The following is an 18,676-nucleotide window of genomic DNA, read 5'->3' as shown; positions in this document are numbered from 1 at the left end:
TTTTAACAAGGCTAATCTGAAAACAAGGCTCCCAAAATTTTATCAGCATATTGAATGTGCGACCCGGGCTGGCAAAATCCTGGATCATTGTTACTCTAACTTTCGCGACGCATACAAAGCCCTCCCTCGCCCTCCTTTCGGCAAATCTGACCACGACTCAATTTTGCTGCTCCCAGCCTATAGACAGAAACTAAAACAGGAAACGCCCGTGCTCAGGTCTGTTCAACGCTGGTCCGACCAATCTGATTCCATGCTTCAAGATTGCTTCGATCACGTCGACTGGGAAATGTTCCGGATAGCATCGAACAACAACAATGATGTATACGCTGATTCGGTGAGCGAGTTTATTAGCAAGTGCATCGGCGATGTTGTACCCACAGCGACTATTAAAACCTTCCCCAACCAGAAACCGTGGATTGATGGCAGCATTCACGCACAACTGAAAGCGCGAACCACTGCTTTTAATCAGGGCAAGGCGACCGGAAACATGACCGAATACAAACAGTGTATTTATTCCCTCCGCAAGGCAATCAAACAAGCCAAGTGTCAGTATAGAGACAAAGTAGAGTCACAATTCAACGGCTCAGACACAAGAAGAATGTGGCAGGGTCTACAGTTAATCACGGACTACAAAAATAAAACCATCCCCGTCGCGAACCCCGATGTCTTGCTCCCAGACAAACTACTTCTTTGCTCACTTTGAGGACAATACAGTGCCCCCAACACGGCCCGCTACCAAAGCCTGCGGGCTCTCCTTCACTGCAGCCAACGTGAGTAAAACATTTAAATGTGTTAACTCTCGCAAGACTGCCGGCCCAGACGGCATCCCCAGCCGCATCCTAAGAGCATGCGCAGACCAGCTGGCTGGTGTGTTTACGGACATATTCAATCAATCCCTATCCCAGTCTGCTGTTCCCACATTCTTCAAGAGGGCCACCATTGTTCCTGTTCCCAAGAAAGCTAAGGTAACTGAGCTAAACGACTATTGCCCCGTAGCACTCACTTCCGTCATCATGAAGTGCTTTGAAAGACTAGTCAAGGATCATATCACCTCCACCCTACCTGACAACCTAGACCCACTCCAATTTGCTTACCGCCCCAATAGGTCCACAGACGACGCAATCGCAATCACACTGCACACTGCCCTAACCCATCTGGACAACAGGAATACCTATGTAAGAATGCTGTTCATCAACTACAGCTCAGCATTTAACACCATAGTACCCTCCAAACTCGTCATTAAGCTCGAGACCCTGGGTCTCGACCCGCCCTGTGAAACTGGGTCCTGGACTTTCTGACGGGACGTCCCCAGGTGGTGAGGGTAGGAAACAACATCTCCACCCGCTGATCCTCAACACTGGGTCCCACAAGGGTACGTTCTCAGCCCTCTCCGGTACTCCCTGTTCACCCATGACTGCGTGGCCATGCACGCCTCCAACTCAATCATCAAGTTTGCAGACGACACTACAGTGGTAGGCTTGATTACCAACAACGACGTGAGGGCCCTCGGAGTGTGGTGTCAGGAAAATAACCTCACACTCAACGTCACCAAAACAAAGGAGATGATTGTGGACTTCAGGAAACAGCAGAGGGAGCATCCCCCCATCCATATTGACGGGACAGTAGTGGAGAAGGTGGAAAGTTTTAAGTTTCTCGGCATACACATCACGGACAAACTGAAATGGTCCACCCACACAGACAGCGTGGTGAAGAAGGCGCAACAGCGCCTCAGGAGGCTGAAGAAATGTATATTGTCACCAAAAACACTCACAAACTTTTACAGATGCACAATCGAGAGCATCCTGTCGCCCACAACCGTAAGGCTCTCCAGAGGGTAGTGAGGTCTGCACAACGCATCACCGGGGGCAAACTCCCTGCCCTCCAGGACACCTACACCATCCGATGTCACAGGAAGGCCAAAAAGATCATCAAGGACAACAAACATCCGAGCCACTGCCTGTTCACCCCGCTATCATCCAGAAGGCGAGGTCAGTACAGGTGCATCAAAGCTGGGACTGAAAAACAGCTTCTATGTCACGCCCTGACCGTAGAGAGCTTTTTATGTCTCTATTTTGGTTTGGTCAGGGTGTGATTTGGGTGGGCATTCTATGTTCCTTTTTCTATGATTTGTATTTCTGTGTGTTTGGCCGGGTGTGGTTCTCAATCAGAGGCAGCTGTCTATCGTTGTCTCTGATTGAGAACTATACTTAGGTAGCTTTTCCCCACCGATGCTTTGTGGGTAGTTGTTTTCTGTTTTGTGTTTCTGCACCTGACAGGACTGTTTAGTTTTCGTTCATTCTCTTTGTTATTTTGTTTTGTGTTCAGTTTAAATAAAAATAACATGAACACTTACCACGCTGCGCTTTTGTCCACACCTTTTGTCCACACCTTCTTCATACGACGACCGTTACATTCTATCTCAAGGCCATCACTAACATTGAGTGGTTGCTGCCAACATACTGACTCAAATCTCTAGCCACTTCATAATAAAAAATATGACGTAATAAATGTATCACTAGTCACTTTAAGCAATGCCACTTTATATAATGTTTACATACCCTACATTACTCATCTCATACAGTGGGGCAAAAAAGTATTTAGTCAGCCACCAATTGTGCAAGTTCTCCCACTTAAAAAGATGAGAGAGGCCTGTAATTTTCATCATAGGTACACTTCAACTATAACAGACAAAATTAGAAAAAAAATCCAGAAAATCACATTGTAGGATTTTTAATGAATTTATTTGCAAATTATGGTGGAAAATAAGTATTTGGTCACCTACAAACAAGCAAGATTTCTGGCTCTCACAGACCTGTAACTTCTTCTTTAAGAGGCTCCTCTGTCCTCCACTCGTTACCTGTATTAATGGCACCTGTTTGAACTTGTTATCAGTATAAAAGACACCTGTCCACAACCTCAAACAGTCACACTCCAAACTCCACTATGGCCAAGACCAAAGAGCTGTCAAAGGACACCAGAAACAAAATTGTAGACCTGCACCAGGCTGGGAAGACTGAATCTGCAATAGGTAAGCAGCTTGGTTTGAAGAAATCAACTGTGGGAGCAATTATTAGGAAATGGAAGACATACAAGACCACTGATAATCTCCCTCGATCTGGGGCTCCACGCAAGATCTCACCCCGTGGGGTCAAAATGATCACAAGAACGGTGAGCAAAAATCCCAGAACCACACGGGGGGACCTAGTGAATGACCTGCAGAGAGCTGGGACCAAAGTAACAAAGCCTACCATCAGTAACACACTACGCCGCCAGGGACTCAAATCCTGCAGTGCCAGACGTGTCCCCCTGCTTAAGCCAGTACATGTCCAGCCCGTCTGAAGTTTGCTAGAGAGCATTTGGATGATCCAGAAGAAGATTGGGAGAATGTCATATGGTCAGATGAAACCAAAATATAACTTTTTGGTAAAAACTCAACTCGTCGTGTTTGGAGGACAAAGAATGCTGAGTTGCATCCAAAGAACACCATACCTACTGTGAAGCATGGGGGTGGAAACATCATGCTTTGGGGCTGTTTTTCTGCAAAGGGACCAGGACGACTGATCCGTGTAAAGGAAAGAATGAATGGGGCCATGTATCGTGAGATTTTGAGTGAAAACCTCCTTCCATCAGCAAGGGCATTGATGATGAAACGTGGCTGGGTCTTTCAGCATGACAATGATCCCAAACACACTGCCCGGGCAACGGAGTGGCTTCGTAAGAAGCATTTCAAGGTCCTGGAGTGGCCTAGCCAGTCTCCAGATCTCAACCCCATAGAAAATCTTTGGAGGGAGTTGAAAGTCCGTGTTGCCCAGCAACAGCCCCAAAACATCACTGCTCTAGAGGAGATCTGCATGGAGGAATGGGCCAAAATACCAGCAACAGTGTGTGAAAACCTTGTGAAGACTTACAGAAAACGTTTGACCTCTGTCATTGCCAACAAAGGGTATATAACAAAGTATTGAGATAAACTTTTGTTATTGACCAAATACTTATTTTCCACCATAATTTGCAAATAAATTCATTAAAAATCCTACAATGTGATTTTCTGGATTTTTTTTCTTCTCATTTTGTCTGTCATAGTTGAAGTGTACCTATGATGAAAATTACAGGCCTCTCTCATCTTTTTAAGTGGGAGAACTTGCACAATTGGTGGCTGACTAAATACTTTTTTGCCCCACTGTATGTATACACTGTACTCTATACCATCTACTGCATCTTGCCTATGACGTTCGGCCATCGCTCATCCATATATTTATATGTACATATTCTTATTCATTCCTTTACACTTGTGTGTATAAGGTAGTTGTTGTGAAATTGTTAGATTACTTGTTAGATATCACTGCATGGTCGGAACTAGAAGCACAAGCATTTCACCACACTCGCATTAACGTCTGCTAACCATGTGTATGTGACCAATAAAATTTGATTTGATTTGATTTGGACATGGCTTCTCTTGTCTCACTTGCTATCTACCAATTAGGTGTGAGTCACAGCTGGTATCAACACAAAACCTGTGTGTGTATGTGTGTATGTGTATGTGTATGTGTGTTGATTGGCACTCTGCTTGACAACAAAGCCCTTAAAGAAATCTCCACGCTTCCTGTTAGAGGCCTGTAGACATTAAAATTGGAGAGAGAGAGGACGGGAGAGAGAAAGGAGAGAGTGAGAGAGAGCGCGAGAGAGGAAGAGAGACAAAGACAGAATGACCGACGAAGAGAGAGAGACGAGGAGAGAAAAGACAGACAGAGACCGAGAGAGAGATAGAGAGGAAGAGAAAAAGTTAAGATCACAGACACAGAACAATTGATTGACCCGAGGAGCAGCTTCACCTTGCCCTCGTGTCCTCCTCCTCCTCCCTCTCTCACATCAGGGTCCATAAAAAGCGTGTTGTGGCAATGATGGGCCCTGTACTAACGAGGCACGTAGGTGACAGTGGCATTGGCCAGCTGTAATTATAGCACTGGACAGAGATCACTTCTCCTCTCTTGATAAGAGTCATTTTGTTTCTCCCTCCCTCCTTTCTCCACCTTTCTCCTTCCTCTCTCCACCTCTCTCCATCTTTCATCTTTCCACTCTCCCTCCTATCTCCGCCTGTTCTCTCACAAAGAGCTATATACAGTATGTCTCAGGATGTTTCCCTAGTCTGTCCTCAAACCAAATCAAATTTTATTTGTGCCGAATACAACTGGTGTAGACTTTACCATGAAACACTTGCCTACGAGCCCTTCCCAATGACACAGTGATTTAAAAATTATAATAATACAAATAAAACAGAAACACACAAGGAATAAAATAAAATAAAATAAAGAAGAATGGAGCTATATACCGGAAGTACCAGTACCAGATCAGTGTGGAGCTATATACAGGAAGTACCAGTACCAGATCAATGTGGAGCTATATACAGGAAGTACCAGTACCAGATCAATGTGGAGCTATATACAGGGAGTACCAGTACCAGATCAATGTGGAGCTATATACAGGGAGTACCAGTACCAGATCAATGTGGAGCTATATACAGGAAGTACCAGTACCAGATCAATGTGGAGCTATATACAGGGAGTACCAGTACCAGATCAATGTGGAGCTATATACAGGGAGTACCAGTACCAGATCAATGTGGAGCTATATACAGGGAGTACCAGTACCAGATCAATGTGGAGCTATATACAGGGAGTACCAGTACCAGATCAATGTGGAGCTATATACAGGGAGTACCAGTACCAGATCAATGTGGAGCTATATACAGGGAGTACCAGTACCAGATCAATGTGGAGCTATATACAGGGAGTACCAGTACCAGATCAATGTGGAGCTATATACAGGGAGTACCAGTACCAGATCAATGTGGAGCTATATACAGGGAGTACCAGTACCAGATCAATGTGGAGCTATATACAGGGAGTACCAGTACCAGATCAATGTGGAGCTATATACAGGGAGTACCAGTACCAGATCAATGTGGAGCTATATACAGGGAGTACCAGTACCAGATCAATGTGGAGCTATATACAGGGAGTACTAGTACCAGATCAATGTGGAGCTATATACAGGGAGTACCAGTACCAGATCAATGTGGAGCTATATACAGGGAGTACCAGTACCAGATCAATGTGGAGCTATATACAGGGAGTACCAGTACCAGATCAATGTGGAGCTGTATACAGGAAGTACCAGTACCAGATCAATGTGGAGCTATATACAGGGAGTACCAGATCAATGTGGAGCTGTATACAGGAAGTACCAGTACCAGATCAATGTGGAGCTATATACAGGGAGTACCAGTACCAGATCAATGTGGAGCTATATACAGGAAGTACCAGTACCAGATCAATGTGGAGCTATATACAGGGAGTACCAGTACCAGATCAATGTGGAGCTATATACAGGGAGTACCAGTACCAGATCAATGTGGAGCTATATACAGGGAGTACCAGTACCAGATCAATGTGGAGCTATATACAGGGAGTACCAGTACCAGATCAATATGGAGCTATATACAGGGAGTACCAGTACCAGATCAATGTGGAGCTATATACAGGGAGTACCAGTACCAGATCAATGTGGAGCTACATACAGGGAGTACCAGTACCAGATCAATGTGAAGCTATATACAGGAAGTACCAGTACCAGATCAATGTGGAGCTACATACAGGGAGTACCAGTACCAGATCAATGTGGAGCTATATACAGGAAGTACCAGTACCAGATCAATGTGGAGCTATATACAGGGAGTACTAGTACCAGATCAATGTGGAGCTATATACAGGAAGTACCAGTACCAGATCAATGTGGAGCTATATACAGGGAGTACTAGTACCAGATCAATGTGGAGCTATATACAGGAAGTACCAGATCAGTGTGGAGCTATACACAGGAAGTACCAGATCAATGTGAAGCTATATACAGGAAGCACCAGTACCATATCAATGTGGAGCTATACACAGGAAGTACCAGTACCAAATCAATGTGGAGCTATATACAGGAAGTACCAGTATCAGATCAATGTGGAGCTATATACAGGATGTACCAGTACCAGATCAGAGTGCAGCTATATACAGGGAGTACCAGTACCAGATCAGTGTGGAGCTATATACAGGAAGTACCAGTACCAGATCAGTGTGGAGCTATATACAGGAAGTACCAGTACCAGATCAGTGTGGAGCTATATACAGGAAGTACCAGTACCAGATCAATGTGGAGCTATATACAGGGAGTACCAGTACCAGATCAATGTGAGGCTATATACAGGGAGTACCAGTACCAGATCAATGTGCAGCTATATACAGGAAGTACCAGTACCAGATCAGTGTGCAGCTATATACAGGGAGTACCAGTACCAGATCAATGTGGAGCAATATACAGGGAGTACCAGTACCAGATCAATGTGGAGCTATATACAGGGAGTACCAGTACCAGATCAATGTGGAGCTATATACAGGGAGTACCAGTACCAGATCAATGTGAAGCTATATACAGGGAGTACCAGTACCAGATCAATGTGGAGCTATATACAGGGAGTACCAGTACCAGATCAATGTGCAGAGGTACGAGGTATTTGAGGTAGATATGTACATGAATGCAGGGTAAGGTGACTAGGCATCAGGATAGATAATAATAAAAGTAAAATAACGAACAGAGTAGCAGCAGGAAATGATGAGTGTAAGAGTGTGTGTGTGTGCATGGGTGTGTGTGTGTGCGTGTGCGTGTGTAGTGTATGTGAATGTGTGTAGGTTTTGAGGGAGAGTGTGTATTTGGTGTGTATACAGTATAGAGTAGTGAGTGTGCGTAGGGTCAGTGCAGATAGGGTCAATGCAGATAGGGTCAGTGCAGATAGGGTCAGTGCAGATAGGGTCAATGCAGATAGAGTCCATGCAGATAGAGTCCATGCAGATAGGGTCCATGCAGATAGAGTCCACGCAGGTAGAGTCCATGCAGATAGAGTCCACGCAGATAGAGTCCATGCAGATAGGGTCCATGCAGATAGAGTCCATGCAGGTAGAGTCCACGCAGGTAGAGTCCATGCAGATAGAGTCCATGCAGATAGAGTCCATGCAGATAGAGTCCATGCAGATAGAGTCCATGCAGATAGAGTCCATGCAGATAGAGTCCATGCAGATAGGGTCCATGCAGATAGAGTCCACGCAGGTAGAGTCCATGCAGATAGGGTCCATGCAGATAGAGTCCATGCAGGTAGAGTCCATGCAGATAGGATCCATGCAGACAGGGTCCGTGCAGATAGGGTTCTTGCAGATAGAGTCCACGCAGGTAGAGTCCATGCAGATAGAGTCCATGCAGATAGAGTCCATGCAGGTAGAGTCCATGCAGGTAGAGTCCATGCAGATAGAGTCCATGCAGATAGAGTCCATGCAGATAGAGTCAGTGCAGATAGGGTCAGTAGAGATAGGGTCAATGCAGATAGAGTCCACGCAGGTAGAGTCCACGCAGGTAGAGTCCATGCAGATAGAGTCCATGCAGATAGAGTCCATGCAGATAGAGTCCATGCAGATAGGGTCCATGCAGATAGAGTCCATGCAGATAGAGTCCATGCAGACAGGGTCCGTGCAGATAGGGTCCATGCAGATAGAGTCCATGCAGATAGGATCCATGCAGATAGGGTCCATGCAGATAGGGTCCATGCAGATAGAGTCCACGCAGGTAGAGTCCATGCAGATAGAGTCCATGCAGATAGGGTCCATGCAGATAGAGTCCATGCAGATAGAGTCCATGCAGATAGGGTCCATGCAGGTAGAGTCCATGCAGATAGAGTCAGTGCAGATAGGGTCAGTAGAGATAGGGTCAATGCAGATAGAGTCCGTGCAGGTAGTTTGGGTACCATTAATTGACTATGTAGCAGTCTGGCTATACAGCTGTCTTGTGACTTGGGGGTTGAAGCTGTCTCGGAGCCTGTTGGTCCGAGAGCCAATGCTCCAGTACCGTTTGCCGGACGGTAGGAAAGTGAACATTCTATTGTTTGGGTGTCTGGAGTCATTGGCAATTTTTCGGTCCTTCCTCTGCCTGATATAGAGATCCTGGATGGCGGGGAGCTCGCCTCAGTGATGTACAGGGCTGTCCGCATCACCCTCTGTAGCGCTTTGCAGTCTAGAGCGGTGCATTTGTCATACCAAGCAGTGATGCAGCCAGTCAAGATGCTCTCGATGGTTCAGCTGTAGAACGTATTGAGGATCCGAGGGCCCATGGCAAATATTTTCAGCCTCCTGAGGAGGAAGAGGCGCGGTCGTGCCCTCTTCACGACTGTGTGGGTGTGTGTGGACCATGTTAAGTCCTTAGTGATGTGGATGCCAAGGAACTTGAAGCTCTTGGCCCGCTCCATAACCGCTTCTATCCTCATCTCCTCTCCTTGATTGCTCTTATCTGAAAGGACTGACCAGGTGTAAGCCAGCCTAATGATGAGCAACCACCATATTGTTTTCACCTGCCAAGTATTTTCCAATCAGTGCAGATGAAAGTGAGGATATGAGAGTAGATGGAGAAGAGATGAGGATAGAGCAGATTGGTGGATTAACTTGGTGGTGCAGGTAATCACAGCTTCACCACAGCTAAGCTCAAGAGGTGCCACAGAAATAGACAGGAAGGTTAGAGAGGAGACAGTCTAACTTTCTTACATATTGAAAGTCTACTTTTCCCAGAGCTTTCCAAACAAGTTGTAACTTTGGCTACATCACACTCAATTGACTACCAACCCTGCTTTTAGCTGCCATATACTACATAAAACTAAACTGAACTAAAAACTCAACTCACAAATCAGAGACGAATTGGACCCCGGCATCAGCTGATGGGGATCCAGATAAAGAAGACTGTGTGTGTGTGTGTGTGTGTGTGTGTGTGTGTGTGTGTGTGTGTGTGTGTGTGTGTGTGTGTGTGTGTGTGTGTGTGTGTGTGTGTGTGTGTGTGTGTGTGTGTGTGTGTGTGTGTGTGTGTGTGTGTGTGTGAGTGCGTGCGTGTGTGTGTGTGTGAGCATACAGTGAACCTTCTCAAGAAAGACGTGTGGCACAAGTCCAAGTTTATGCCCACAAAAGGCAAGATTTCTAGCTTTGTTCCAACTCCCTCTGCCATGACACAGCAGCTGGGTGCAGAGCAGGGTGCTGTCTTCTTCGTCTGCGTCCCAAATGGCACCCTATTCTCTATACTGTATATATAGTGCTCTACTTTTGAGCAAAGCCCTATAGGGAATAGGCTGCCAGTTGGGATTCAACCATCTTCTTTGTGTTCATTTGAGCCCAGATCTTATGATTGCCCTCTACTGTGAGAGAATAAACAACATTTAAATATCTGAGGTGAGAAGGACGTAATCATCCACTCCCACGTAGAATCAATGGCAGCATCGCAAAGTCCTTTTTGGCTTGATAATTAGACCCTACTGAAACACACACAAACATGCAAGCACACACACACAGGGGAGAAAGGCTACAAAGGGAGGATTTGGGAGTCTCGATAAGACAAACACCAGCAGAAGTAGGATCTTATTAGGGAGAAAGGAGGAAGATGGGATGAAGAGAGGAGGAAGAGGGGAGGAAGAGGGGGGGAAGATGGAAGGAAGAAGGGTGGAAGAGAGAAGGAAGAGGGGAGGAAGATGGAAGGAAGAGGGGAGGAAGAGAGAATGAAGAAGGGAGAAAGAGGGGAGGAAGAGAGGAGGAAGAGGGGAGGAAGAGAGAAGGAAAAGGGGAGGAAGAGAGAAGGAAAAGGGGAGGAAGAGAGAAGGAAAAGGGGAGGAAGAGAGAAGGAAAAGGGGAGGAAGAGGGGAGTAAGGGATAACTAGGGGAGGAAATAATGAAGGATGAGATCTCCTACACAACAGCAGCGCCTTTCAGCTGGGAATTGACTTCAAAGACAGGAAGGCAACATTGATACACAAGCAGGCAATAACACACACAGGCAGTAACACACACTCACACACACACAAGCAGTAACACACACATGCACACACACACACACACACACTCACACCAAAGGCTGTAACACACACACACAAACAATTGGTATGGCCTTTTAATTTAGTATCTGCAACAAGCATAATTATTGCTGGGTGTTGGAAACCTGGAAAGTTTTGGATTTCATTACAAGTTTTGGATTAGTGGAAAGTGAACAACTTTTCTGTCAGGTCAGCAAAACGTGGACTATGAATGTGGATGGTAACTGGCTCCAGGGTGAAGTTTCCCCTAGGTACAGATCCAGGCCAGTGTCCCCTCCACCAATCTTAACCTTAACCATTAGTGAGGAAATGGAAAGCTGACCACGATCAGTTTCTAGGGGCAACTTCCCCCTCCAACTTGGCTGCAGTTCTATCTGTAATGTGTGCATAAAGAACAGATGTAGCTATATATATACTGAAAAATAGTCAACGCAACATGGAACAATTTCAACGATTTTACTGAGTTGCAGTTTATATAAGGAAATTAGTCAATTGAAATGAATGAATTATGCCCTAATCTATGGATTTCACAGGGGCAGGGGCAAAGCCATAGCTAGGCCTGGGAGGGCATATGCCCACCCACTTGGGAGCCAGGCCCAGCAAATCAGAATTAGTTTTCCCCACAAAAGGGCTTTATTACACACAGAAATACTGCCTAGTTTCATCAGCTGTCTGGGTGGCTGGTCTCAGATAAAGAAGCCGGATGTCGAGGTCCTGGCGTGGCTACATGTGGTCTACGGTTGTGAGGCCGGTTGAACGTACTGCCAAATTCTCTAAAACGACGTTGGAGCCGGGCTTATGGTAGAGAAATTAACATTCAATTCTCTGGCAACAGCTCTGGTGGACATTCCTGCAGTCATCATGCCAATTGCATGCTCCTTCAAAGCTTGAGACATCTGTGGTATTGTGCACATTTTACAGTGAACTTTTATTGTCCCCTGCAAAAGGTGCACCTGTGTAATGATCATGCTGTTTAATCAGCCTTTGATATGTCACACCTGTCAGGTGGATGGATTATCTTGGCAAATGAGAAATGCTCACAAACAGGGATGTAAACAAATTTGTGCACCACATTGGAGAGAAATAAGCTTTTTGTGCATATGGAAAATATCTGGGATCTTTTATTTCAGCTCATTAAACATGGGATCAACACTTTACATGTTGCGTTTATATTTTTGTTCAGTAAATATACAGTATGCCCGTCTACCAAAACAAACAAATAGGCATTTAGAATAGAAAGAAAGGAGGAAGGAGAAAGAAAAAGAAAGCCTTGTTATTTTATGTTCTTCGTGTTCTTTGTGTCGATGACAGCTGCAGTGTAGATGCATGGCTCTTAGGAGAGCTGAGAAAGGAAGTGTGCCTTCATACCATCGTAACAGAATCCCTCACTCAGGGTAAACAAGTTGGATAACCTTTAACCTGGATCCTGTCTCTCTCTTGTACTCTTCTACTGTATTTTCACTTGTCTCCTCCCTATTGCACTCCTAAACACACACAAACATAAAATAAAATCAATCACTATCATGGTCTGGAGCTCTTTATATGACATTGTGTGGTGTTGACTGTGTTTGTTGTGTTTCTTCTGTTTGTTGGTATTTTTGTGTTGTATATGTGACAGATCAATACAAATATTAAGTGCATTTTTATTTTTTTACCACAGTGGAGTCTTGTCTATTGAAACTTTTCCATTCAAATGTAGATTTAAAAAGCATATATGGAGTAGCTACTGTTGTTGCTCTAAAAAGTAGACCCAGACTAAGTTTTGCAGTCAGTGCCTGACGCCTTCTACATTGATGGATTGAAGTAGGCCCTATGTATACCACCAAGGTTGATTTATTTGGTCTAGACAGAAATCTGTTTCTAATTATCTGAATTTCCCAGAATGTGGGTTGGCTTTGGCTGCCTCCATGATCACTAAAAAGCGTAATTTCCTTGACCCTCCATTTGTACGTTAATTGGTGCTTTGTTGTTGGGTCTAGTTAGGAAATATATGAATGAGAGGAGAAGCTCTCCTAGCAGCTGATGTGTTGTTGAATAAAACCATGGCAACAACACAATGCAAAACATCACAACTCAACACGAATGCAGACATCTTTGTGTAGGCCTACGTTCAATATAAGCAAAGCAAACCGATCACAAATAATATCAAATCAAATCAATTTATATAGCCCTTCTTACATCAGCTGATATCTCAAAGTGCTGTACAGAAACCCAGACTAAAACCCCAAACAGCAAGCAATGCAGGTGTAGAAGCACGGTGGCTAGGAAAAACTCCCTAGAAAGGCCAAAACCTAGGAAGAAACCTAGAGAGGAACCAGGCTATGAGGGGTGGCCAGTCCTCTTCTGGCTGTGTCGGATGGAGATTATAACAGAACATGGCCAAGATGTTCAAATGTTCATAAATGACCAGCATGGTCAAATAATAATAATCACAGTAGTTGTCGAGGGTGCAGCAAGTCAGCACCTCAGGAGTAAATGTCAGTTGGCTTTTCATAGCCGATCATTAAGAGTATCTCTACCGCTCCTGCGGTCTCTAGAGAGTTGAAAACAGCAGGTCTGGGACAGGTAGCACGTCCGGTGAACAGGTCAAGCTCTCTCCCTAATAACAAATGAATGATTGAAATTGGCTTGAGTGGAACCGTAAGAAACCTGCGCCTGACTGTCCCTGATTTAAAAAAACAACAAGAACATTGTGCCGACTGGTTTGCTTATTTAAAACATTTGATGTAGCCTATATCATTTACTTTTTTCTTTAAAAAAAAAACTTTTACTCAAGTTTGACAATTGGGTATTTTTTCCACCACTTTACTTAAGTACATTTAAAACCAGATGCTTTTAGACTTTTACTCAAGTGGCATTTCACTGGGTGACTTTCACTTTTACTTGAGACATTTTCTATTAAGGCATCTTTACTCAAGTTGCCCATGACAAATTGGGTACGTTTCCACCACTGCTGTGAATATCTGCTGTGAATAAAAATGTTTTAATAGGCCTATCCGGCGTCTAAGTCGGTAATTGGAAAATAGAGTAGTGACTCACACAAACGCGCAGCAGCCCCAGCGCAATCAAAGCGCTCTAGTCCTCATCTCCGTCTCGGGCTGACAGACAGGAAACTGGGATATCGCGGAAATAAGAGATCAAAAGAGATGTGTCGGATGTTTCGTGAATAGCCGGCTCCGAACCCGGAGACACTTGATGCTGCCGTCAGAAACCGAGATGATCAAGAACAAAACAAGACAGCAACACAGTATAGCCGTCTGTGATCTGTGTCAATATTTCTAATGATCATCTCTACACGATAACCCTGCTTGTGTTATGGTTAATTGTCTCAATGCACAGAATGGTTAAAGATGAGTAGGCTAGTGCGTCATGTGCAGTTCTGACCAGTTTAATCTGTTTCCCAACACAAGTCTCTTCACAGAACGAGGGGAGAGATGACACACTAAGACAGGTCACATATTTGCCGTAAGATGATTTCTGAATGCCATGATTATTTGGCGAGAAAATGGGACAAAAAAAGGACCCCTCTCCAAATGTACCTCGTCATCCCGTCCAACATGAATATGGGGGGTGCTCTTTCTGGTACATACAGTGCCTTTGGAAAGTATTCAGACCTCTTGGCTTTTTCCACATTTTGTTAAGTTACAGCCTTATTCTAAAATTGATAAATTAAATAAAAACATCTCAGCAATGTCCACACAATGCTTCATAATGACGAAGCACAAACAGGTTTTTAGACATTTTTGCAAATGTATTCAAAATAAAAAACAGAAATACCTTATTTACATAAGTATTCAGACCCTTTGGTATGAGACTCGAAATTGAGCTCAGGTGCATCCTGTTTCCATTGATCATCCTTGAGATGTTTCTACAACTTGATTGGAGTCTGTGGTCAAATCAATTGACCTGACATGATTTGGAAAGGCACACACCTGTCTATATACGGTCCCACAGATGTCAGTGCATGTCAGAGTAAAAACCAGGACATGAGGTCGAAGGAATTGTCTGTAGAGCTCCGAGACAGGATTATGTCGAGGCACAGCTCTGGGGAAGGGTACAAAAACATTTCTGTAGCATTGAAGGTCCCCAAGAACACAGTGGCCTCCATCATTCTTAAATGGAAGAAGTTTGGAACCACCAAGATTCTTCCTAGAGCTGGCCACCCAGTCAAACTGAGCAATTGAGGGAGAAGGGCATTCGTCAGGGAGGTGACCAAGAACCCGATGGTCACTCTGACAGAGCTCTAGAGTTCCTCTGTGGAGATGGGAGAATCTTCCAGAAGGACAACCATCTCTGCAGCACTCCACCAATCAGGCCTTTATGGTAGAGTGGCCAGACGGAAGCCACTCCTCAGTAAAAGGCACATGACAGTGGAGTTTTGGCAAAAGGCACCTAAAGACTCTCAGACCATGAGAAACAAGATTCTCTGGTCTGATGAAACCAAGATTGAACTCTTTGGCCTGAATGCCAAGTGTCACGTCTGGAGGAAACCTGGCACCATGGTGGTGGCAGCATCATGCCGTGGGGATGTTTTTCAGTGGCAGGGACCGGGAGACTAGTCAGGATCGAGGCAAAGATGAACGGAGCAAAGTACAGAAAGATCCTTGATGAAAACCTGTTCCAGAGCGTTCAGGACCTCAGACTGGGGCGAAGGCTCACCGTCCAACAAGATAATGACCCTAAGCAAACAGCCAAGACAATGCAGGAGTGGCTTCGGGACAAGTCTCTGAATGTCCTTGAGTGGCCCAGCAAAACCCGGACTTGAACCCGATCGAACATCTATGAAGAGACCTGAAAATAGCTGTGCAGCAACACTCCCCATCCAACCTGACAGAGCTTGAGAGGATCTGCAGAGTGCCAAGCTTGTAGCATCACACCCAAGAAGACTCAAGGCTGTAATCCCTGCCAAAGGCGCTTCAACAAAGTATTGAGTAAAGGGTCTGAATACTTATGTAAATGTCATATTTATTTATTTATTTATTTATAAATTAGCAAACATTTAAAAAAAACTGTTTTTGCTTTGTCATTATGGGGTATTGTGTGTAGATTGATGAGGGGGGAAAACAATTTAATCCATTTTAGAATAAGGCTGTAATAACGTTACAAAATGTGCAAAGAGTCAAGGGGTCTGAATTCTTTCCGAAGGCACTTTACCATGTCATAGAAAACATCTCATGTCGTCAATGAAAAAAAAGTGAGTAAGCTGTGCCTTGTAGGAGAGCCCACAACTTTAAGCAATTACAAGCCATCCAACTTTACGTAATGACTCACCCACGCCATCTCTCTTACGCATGAAAAATCTATGGTTAAGGTGGCGTTGCGCGGAAGTCACAGACTTCGGCCACTGCGGTACATAGATAAAAAGTGTTTGGATTGCGGTAACTGGAGTATTAGAACGGGACCTTTTGGAGACGAAAGATATCTTCTACTGTACGCAATCTCTTAAGGACCATGGAGAGCTCCAGGCTATGGACCAGAGCAGTGGTTTGCGCGGTGTTGCTGTCCATCGTTCTTAGTGCTGAAATTGACTACTTGGATTCCGAATTGGACCTCGACACAAGAAGTGTGAGAGACTTCTACCCCAAAGATCCGAATTTGACCAACGAAAAGCAACTGGTAAGTTTCTATCTAGGCTAAAAGTAAAACCTGCGACTTTAATGGTTGATGAGCATTAGATTTTTGTCTATTGGAAAGGTCTGCTTTGGAAGGATTTCTCATTCTAATGTGTCAATATTTCCCACAGCTTGGAGCACTACATGACGTTCTTAAAAAGCTGCAGACCAAGAGACTTCCATTCTGGGAAAAGAAATTCGGCCAAGTCCCTACGGTAAATTTAACAATTTGAACGAAGCTTCTAAAAATGGAACGACCTATACTTCGAAAAACAGATTGCCTAAACTGGCGCGTAAAACTACATTTCAACATTTTAACTTTCACTAAATGCTTTCATGTGCCATGTTTTGTGGATGATGTGATCTGATGTTGTGACAGGTGGATATGGCCCCACAGACCTTTGCATCTGTTGGCAAAAATGTCACACGGTCTTATTTTGTCTACCTTCTTTTTTTCAGTGCGACGTTGGAGAGCAGTGCGCAGTGAGAAAGGGCGCGAGAATCGGCAAAATGTGCGACTGTCCTCGCGGAGCTTTCTGCAACTCTTACCTGCTCAAGTGCTTGTGAATTGAATTGGTCTGAATGTAAGTTAGAAGTTGATGGCAAACTAAAACTGTTACATCAGAACGACATGTGATATAGGAATATTGTTATGATACTACAATATACGATTATCCGGAGAGTGACAGGTTGCATTCTGAGAGATTGTCTAAACCCCAAAAAGGCTTATTTTGAAGTTATGAAATATTTTATTTTCAACTGGATGTTTCTGTAACCAAAAATGAGTTGTACTATGAATAAACAGCGTTCTATCTTGTTTTGTAAAGCAGTCTGAGTGGTCTCTCTTTGCTCCAATAATCTCATGATCCACATGCATAAAGATGATGCGCAATGCTGTGTGCGATAATGTTATGGGTTATTTCCTACAAACTCATGAAGTAAAAAATACCTACCAATAATTTTAGTCATGAAGTACATGGATTCAGGAGGGCTGAGTCTTGTCTGGACTGAGAATGAAATAGCATTTTTGGCCAAATGGAGATATGGTCGGACATAAACAAAACAGTAGTGTATGAACATTTGTTTAATCTAATAAATAGTATTTACTTAGAGCATAAGACATTTACACTACCTTCATTAAGATGAATAAAAGTTATATAATCACAATAGTTCAACTTGTAGAGAATATTTTATGGTTTTCAAGTGAATAAAAACAATTATAAGTGTGTTATTTAACTATTTCCCTTGTGGTGTTTTTCCATAGAAGCATTGGTGTCACTCCAGGCTTTTTTGGGGTGTCAGCAGTCTCTCTCTCTGTCTTTGCATTGTTGAGGTAACCAACATTACTCGGTTAGAGAAAAGCAAACCCTTTTATTACAGTATTTCCTGAAATAACACAAAAGTCATGCACAAACCTGGGTATTTGAAGCTGGTTTGACAATTTAAAACACCATATTTCCATTCTGTTCCACCCAAAGTGGCTCACAAACCTGACAGTTGGTGTTTGCAAAACATGTTGTAAATCAAGTTGTTGTTGATGGGCTCTGGTCATAAGTAGAGCAGTGTACAGAGAATAGGTTGCCATTTGGAACACATGCTCTCACATATTATCACACCAAGTTGTGTATCTGATTCAAACATAGGACTGAATCGTAGGACATTGTTAAACTGTGAGGTCATATCTGTCACGTTGGTTATGAAGTACGGACCAAGGCGCAGCGTGATTTGAGTTCCACATATTTTATTAAAGTGAAACTAAGAAAACAATAAACATACAACGAACGTGAAGTCGTCGTGCTCAACACTAACATAAAACAATATCCCACCATGCAGGTGGGAACAGGGACACCTTAAGTATGATCCCCAATTAGAGACAACGATAATCAGCTGCCTCTAATTGGGAACCACACCAAAACATCCACATAGAAATAAACCGACTAGAACACCCCCCCGAGTCACGCCCTGACTAAAAACACCATAGAGAACCCCGAGCGCTCTCTATGGTCAGGGCGTGACAGTACCCCCCCAAAGGTACGGACTCCGGCTGCAAAACCTGAAACCAAATGGGGAGGGTAGGGGGGATGACTAGTGTCGGTGGCGGGTCCTGTGCGGGTTGTAGCCCCCACCCAGACCA

The 18,676-nt window shown here is 44.1% G+C and overlaps 1 protein-coding gene across 1 annotated transcript; it reads left to right on the top strand.

Moving 5' to 3' along the window:
• Nucleotides 1-16,281: 16,281 nt before the first annotated feature.
• LOC120048704 (cocaine- and amphetamine-regulated transcript protein) lies at nt 16,282-17,363 on the top strand. Its single transcript, XM_038994868.1, has 3 exons — nt 16,282-16,546; nt 16,674-16,757; nt 17,002-17,363. Exons 1-3 carry the CDS (start codon nt 16,382-16,384, stop codon nt 17,107-17,109), a joined length of 357 nt encoding a protein of 118 aa, XP_038850796.1. The 5' UTR covers nt 16,282-16,381; the 3' UTR covers nt 17,110-17,363.
• The last annotated feature ends 1,313 nt before the right edge of the window (nt 17,364-18,676 follow it).

The sequence above is a fragment of the Salvelinus namaycush genome, chromosome 1 (genome assembly GCF_016432855.1).
Source record: "Salvelinus namaycush isolate Seneca chromosome 1, SaNama_1.0, whole genome shotgun sequence".
In the NCBI taxonomy this organism is placed as follows: Eukaryota; Metazoa; Chordata; class Actinopteri; order Salmoniformes; family Salmonidae; genus Salvelinus; species Salvelinus namaycush.
Note: the sequence above shows the minus strand (reverse complement) of the source record. Positions and strands in the feature narration are given on the sequence as shown.

Excerpts from the sequence above, each read along its gene's own strand:
- LOC120048704 (XM_038994868.1), top strand. The coding sequence starts at position 16,382 with ATGGAGAGCTCCAGGCTATGGACCAGAGCAGTGGTTTGCGCGGTGTTG. Across the intron at positions 16,547-16,673 it reads TGACCAACGAAAAGCAACTG|CTTGGAGCACTACATGACGT; the intron begins GTAAGTTTCTAT and ends TATTTCCCACAG. Across the intron at positions 16,758-17,001 it reads AATTCGGCCAAGTCCCTACG|TGCGACGTTGGAGAGCAGTG; the intron begins GTAAATTTAACA and ends TCTTTTTTTCAG.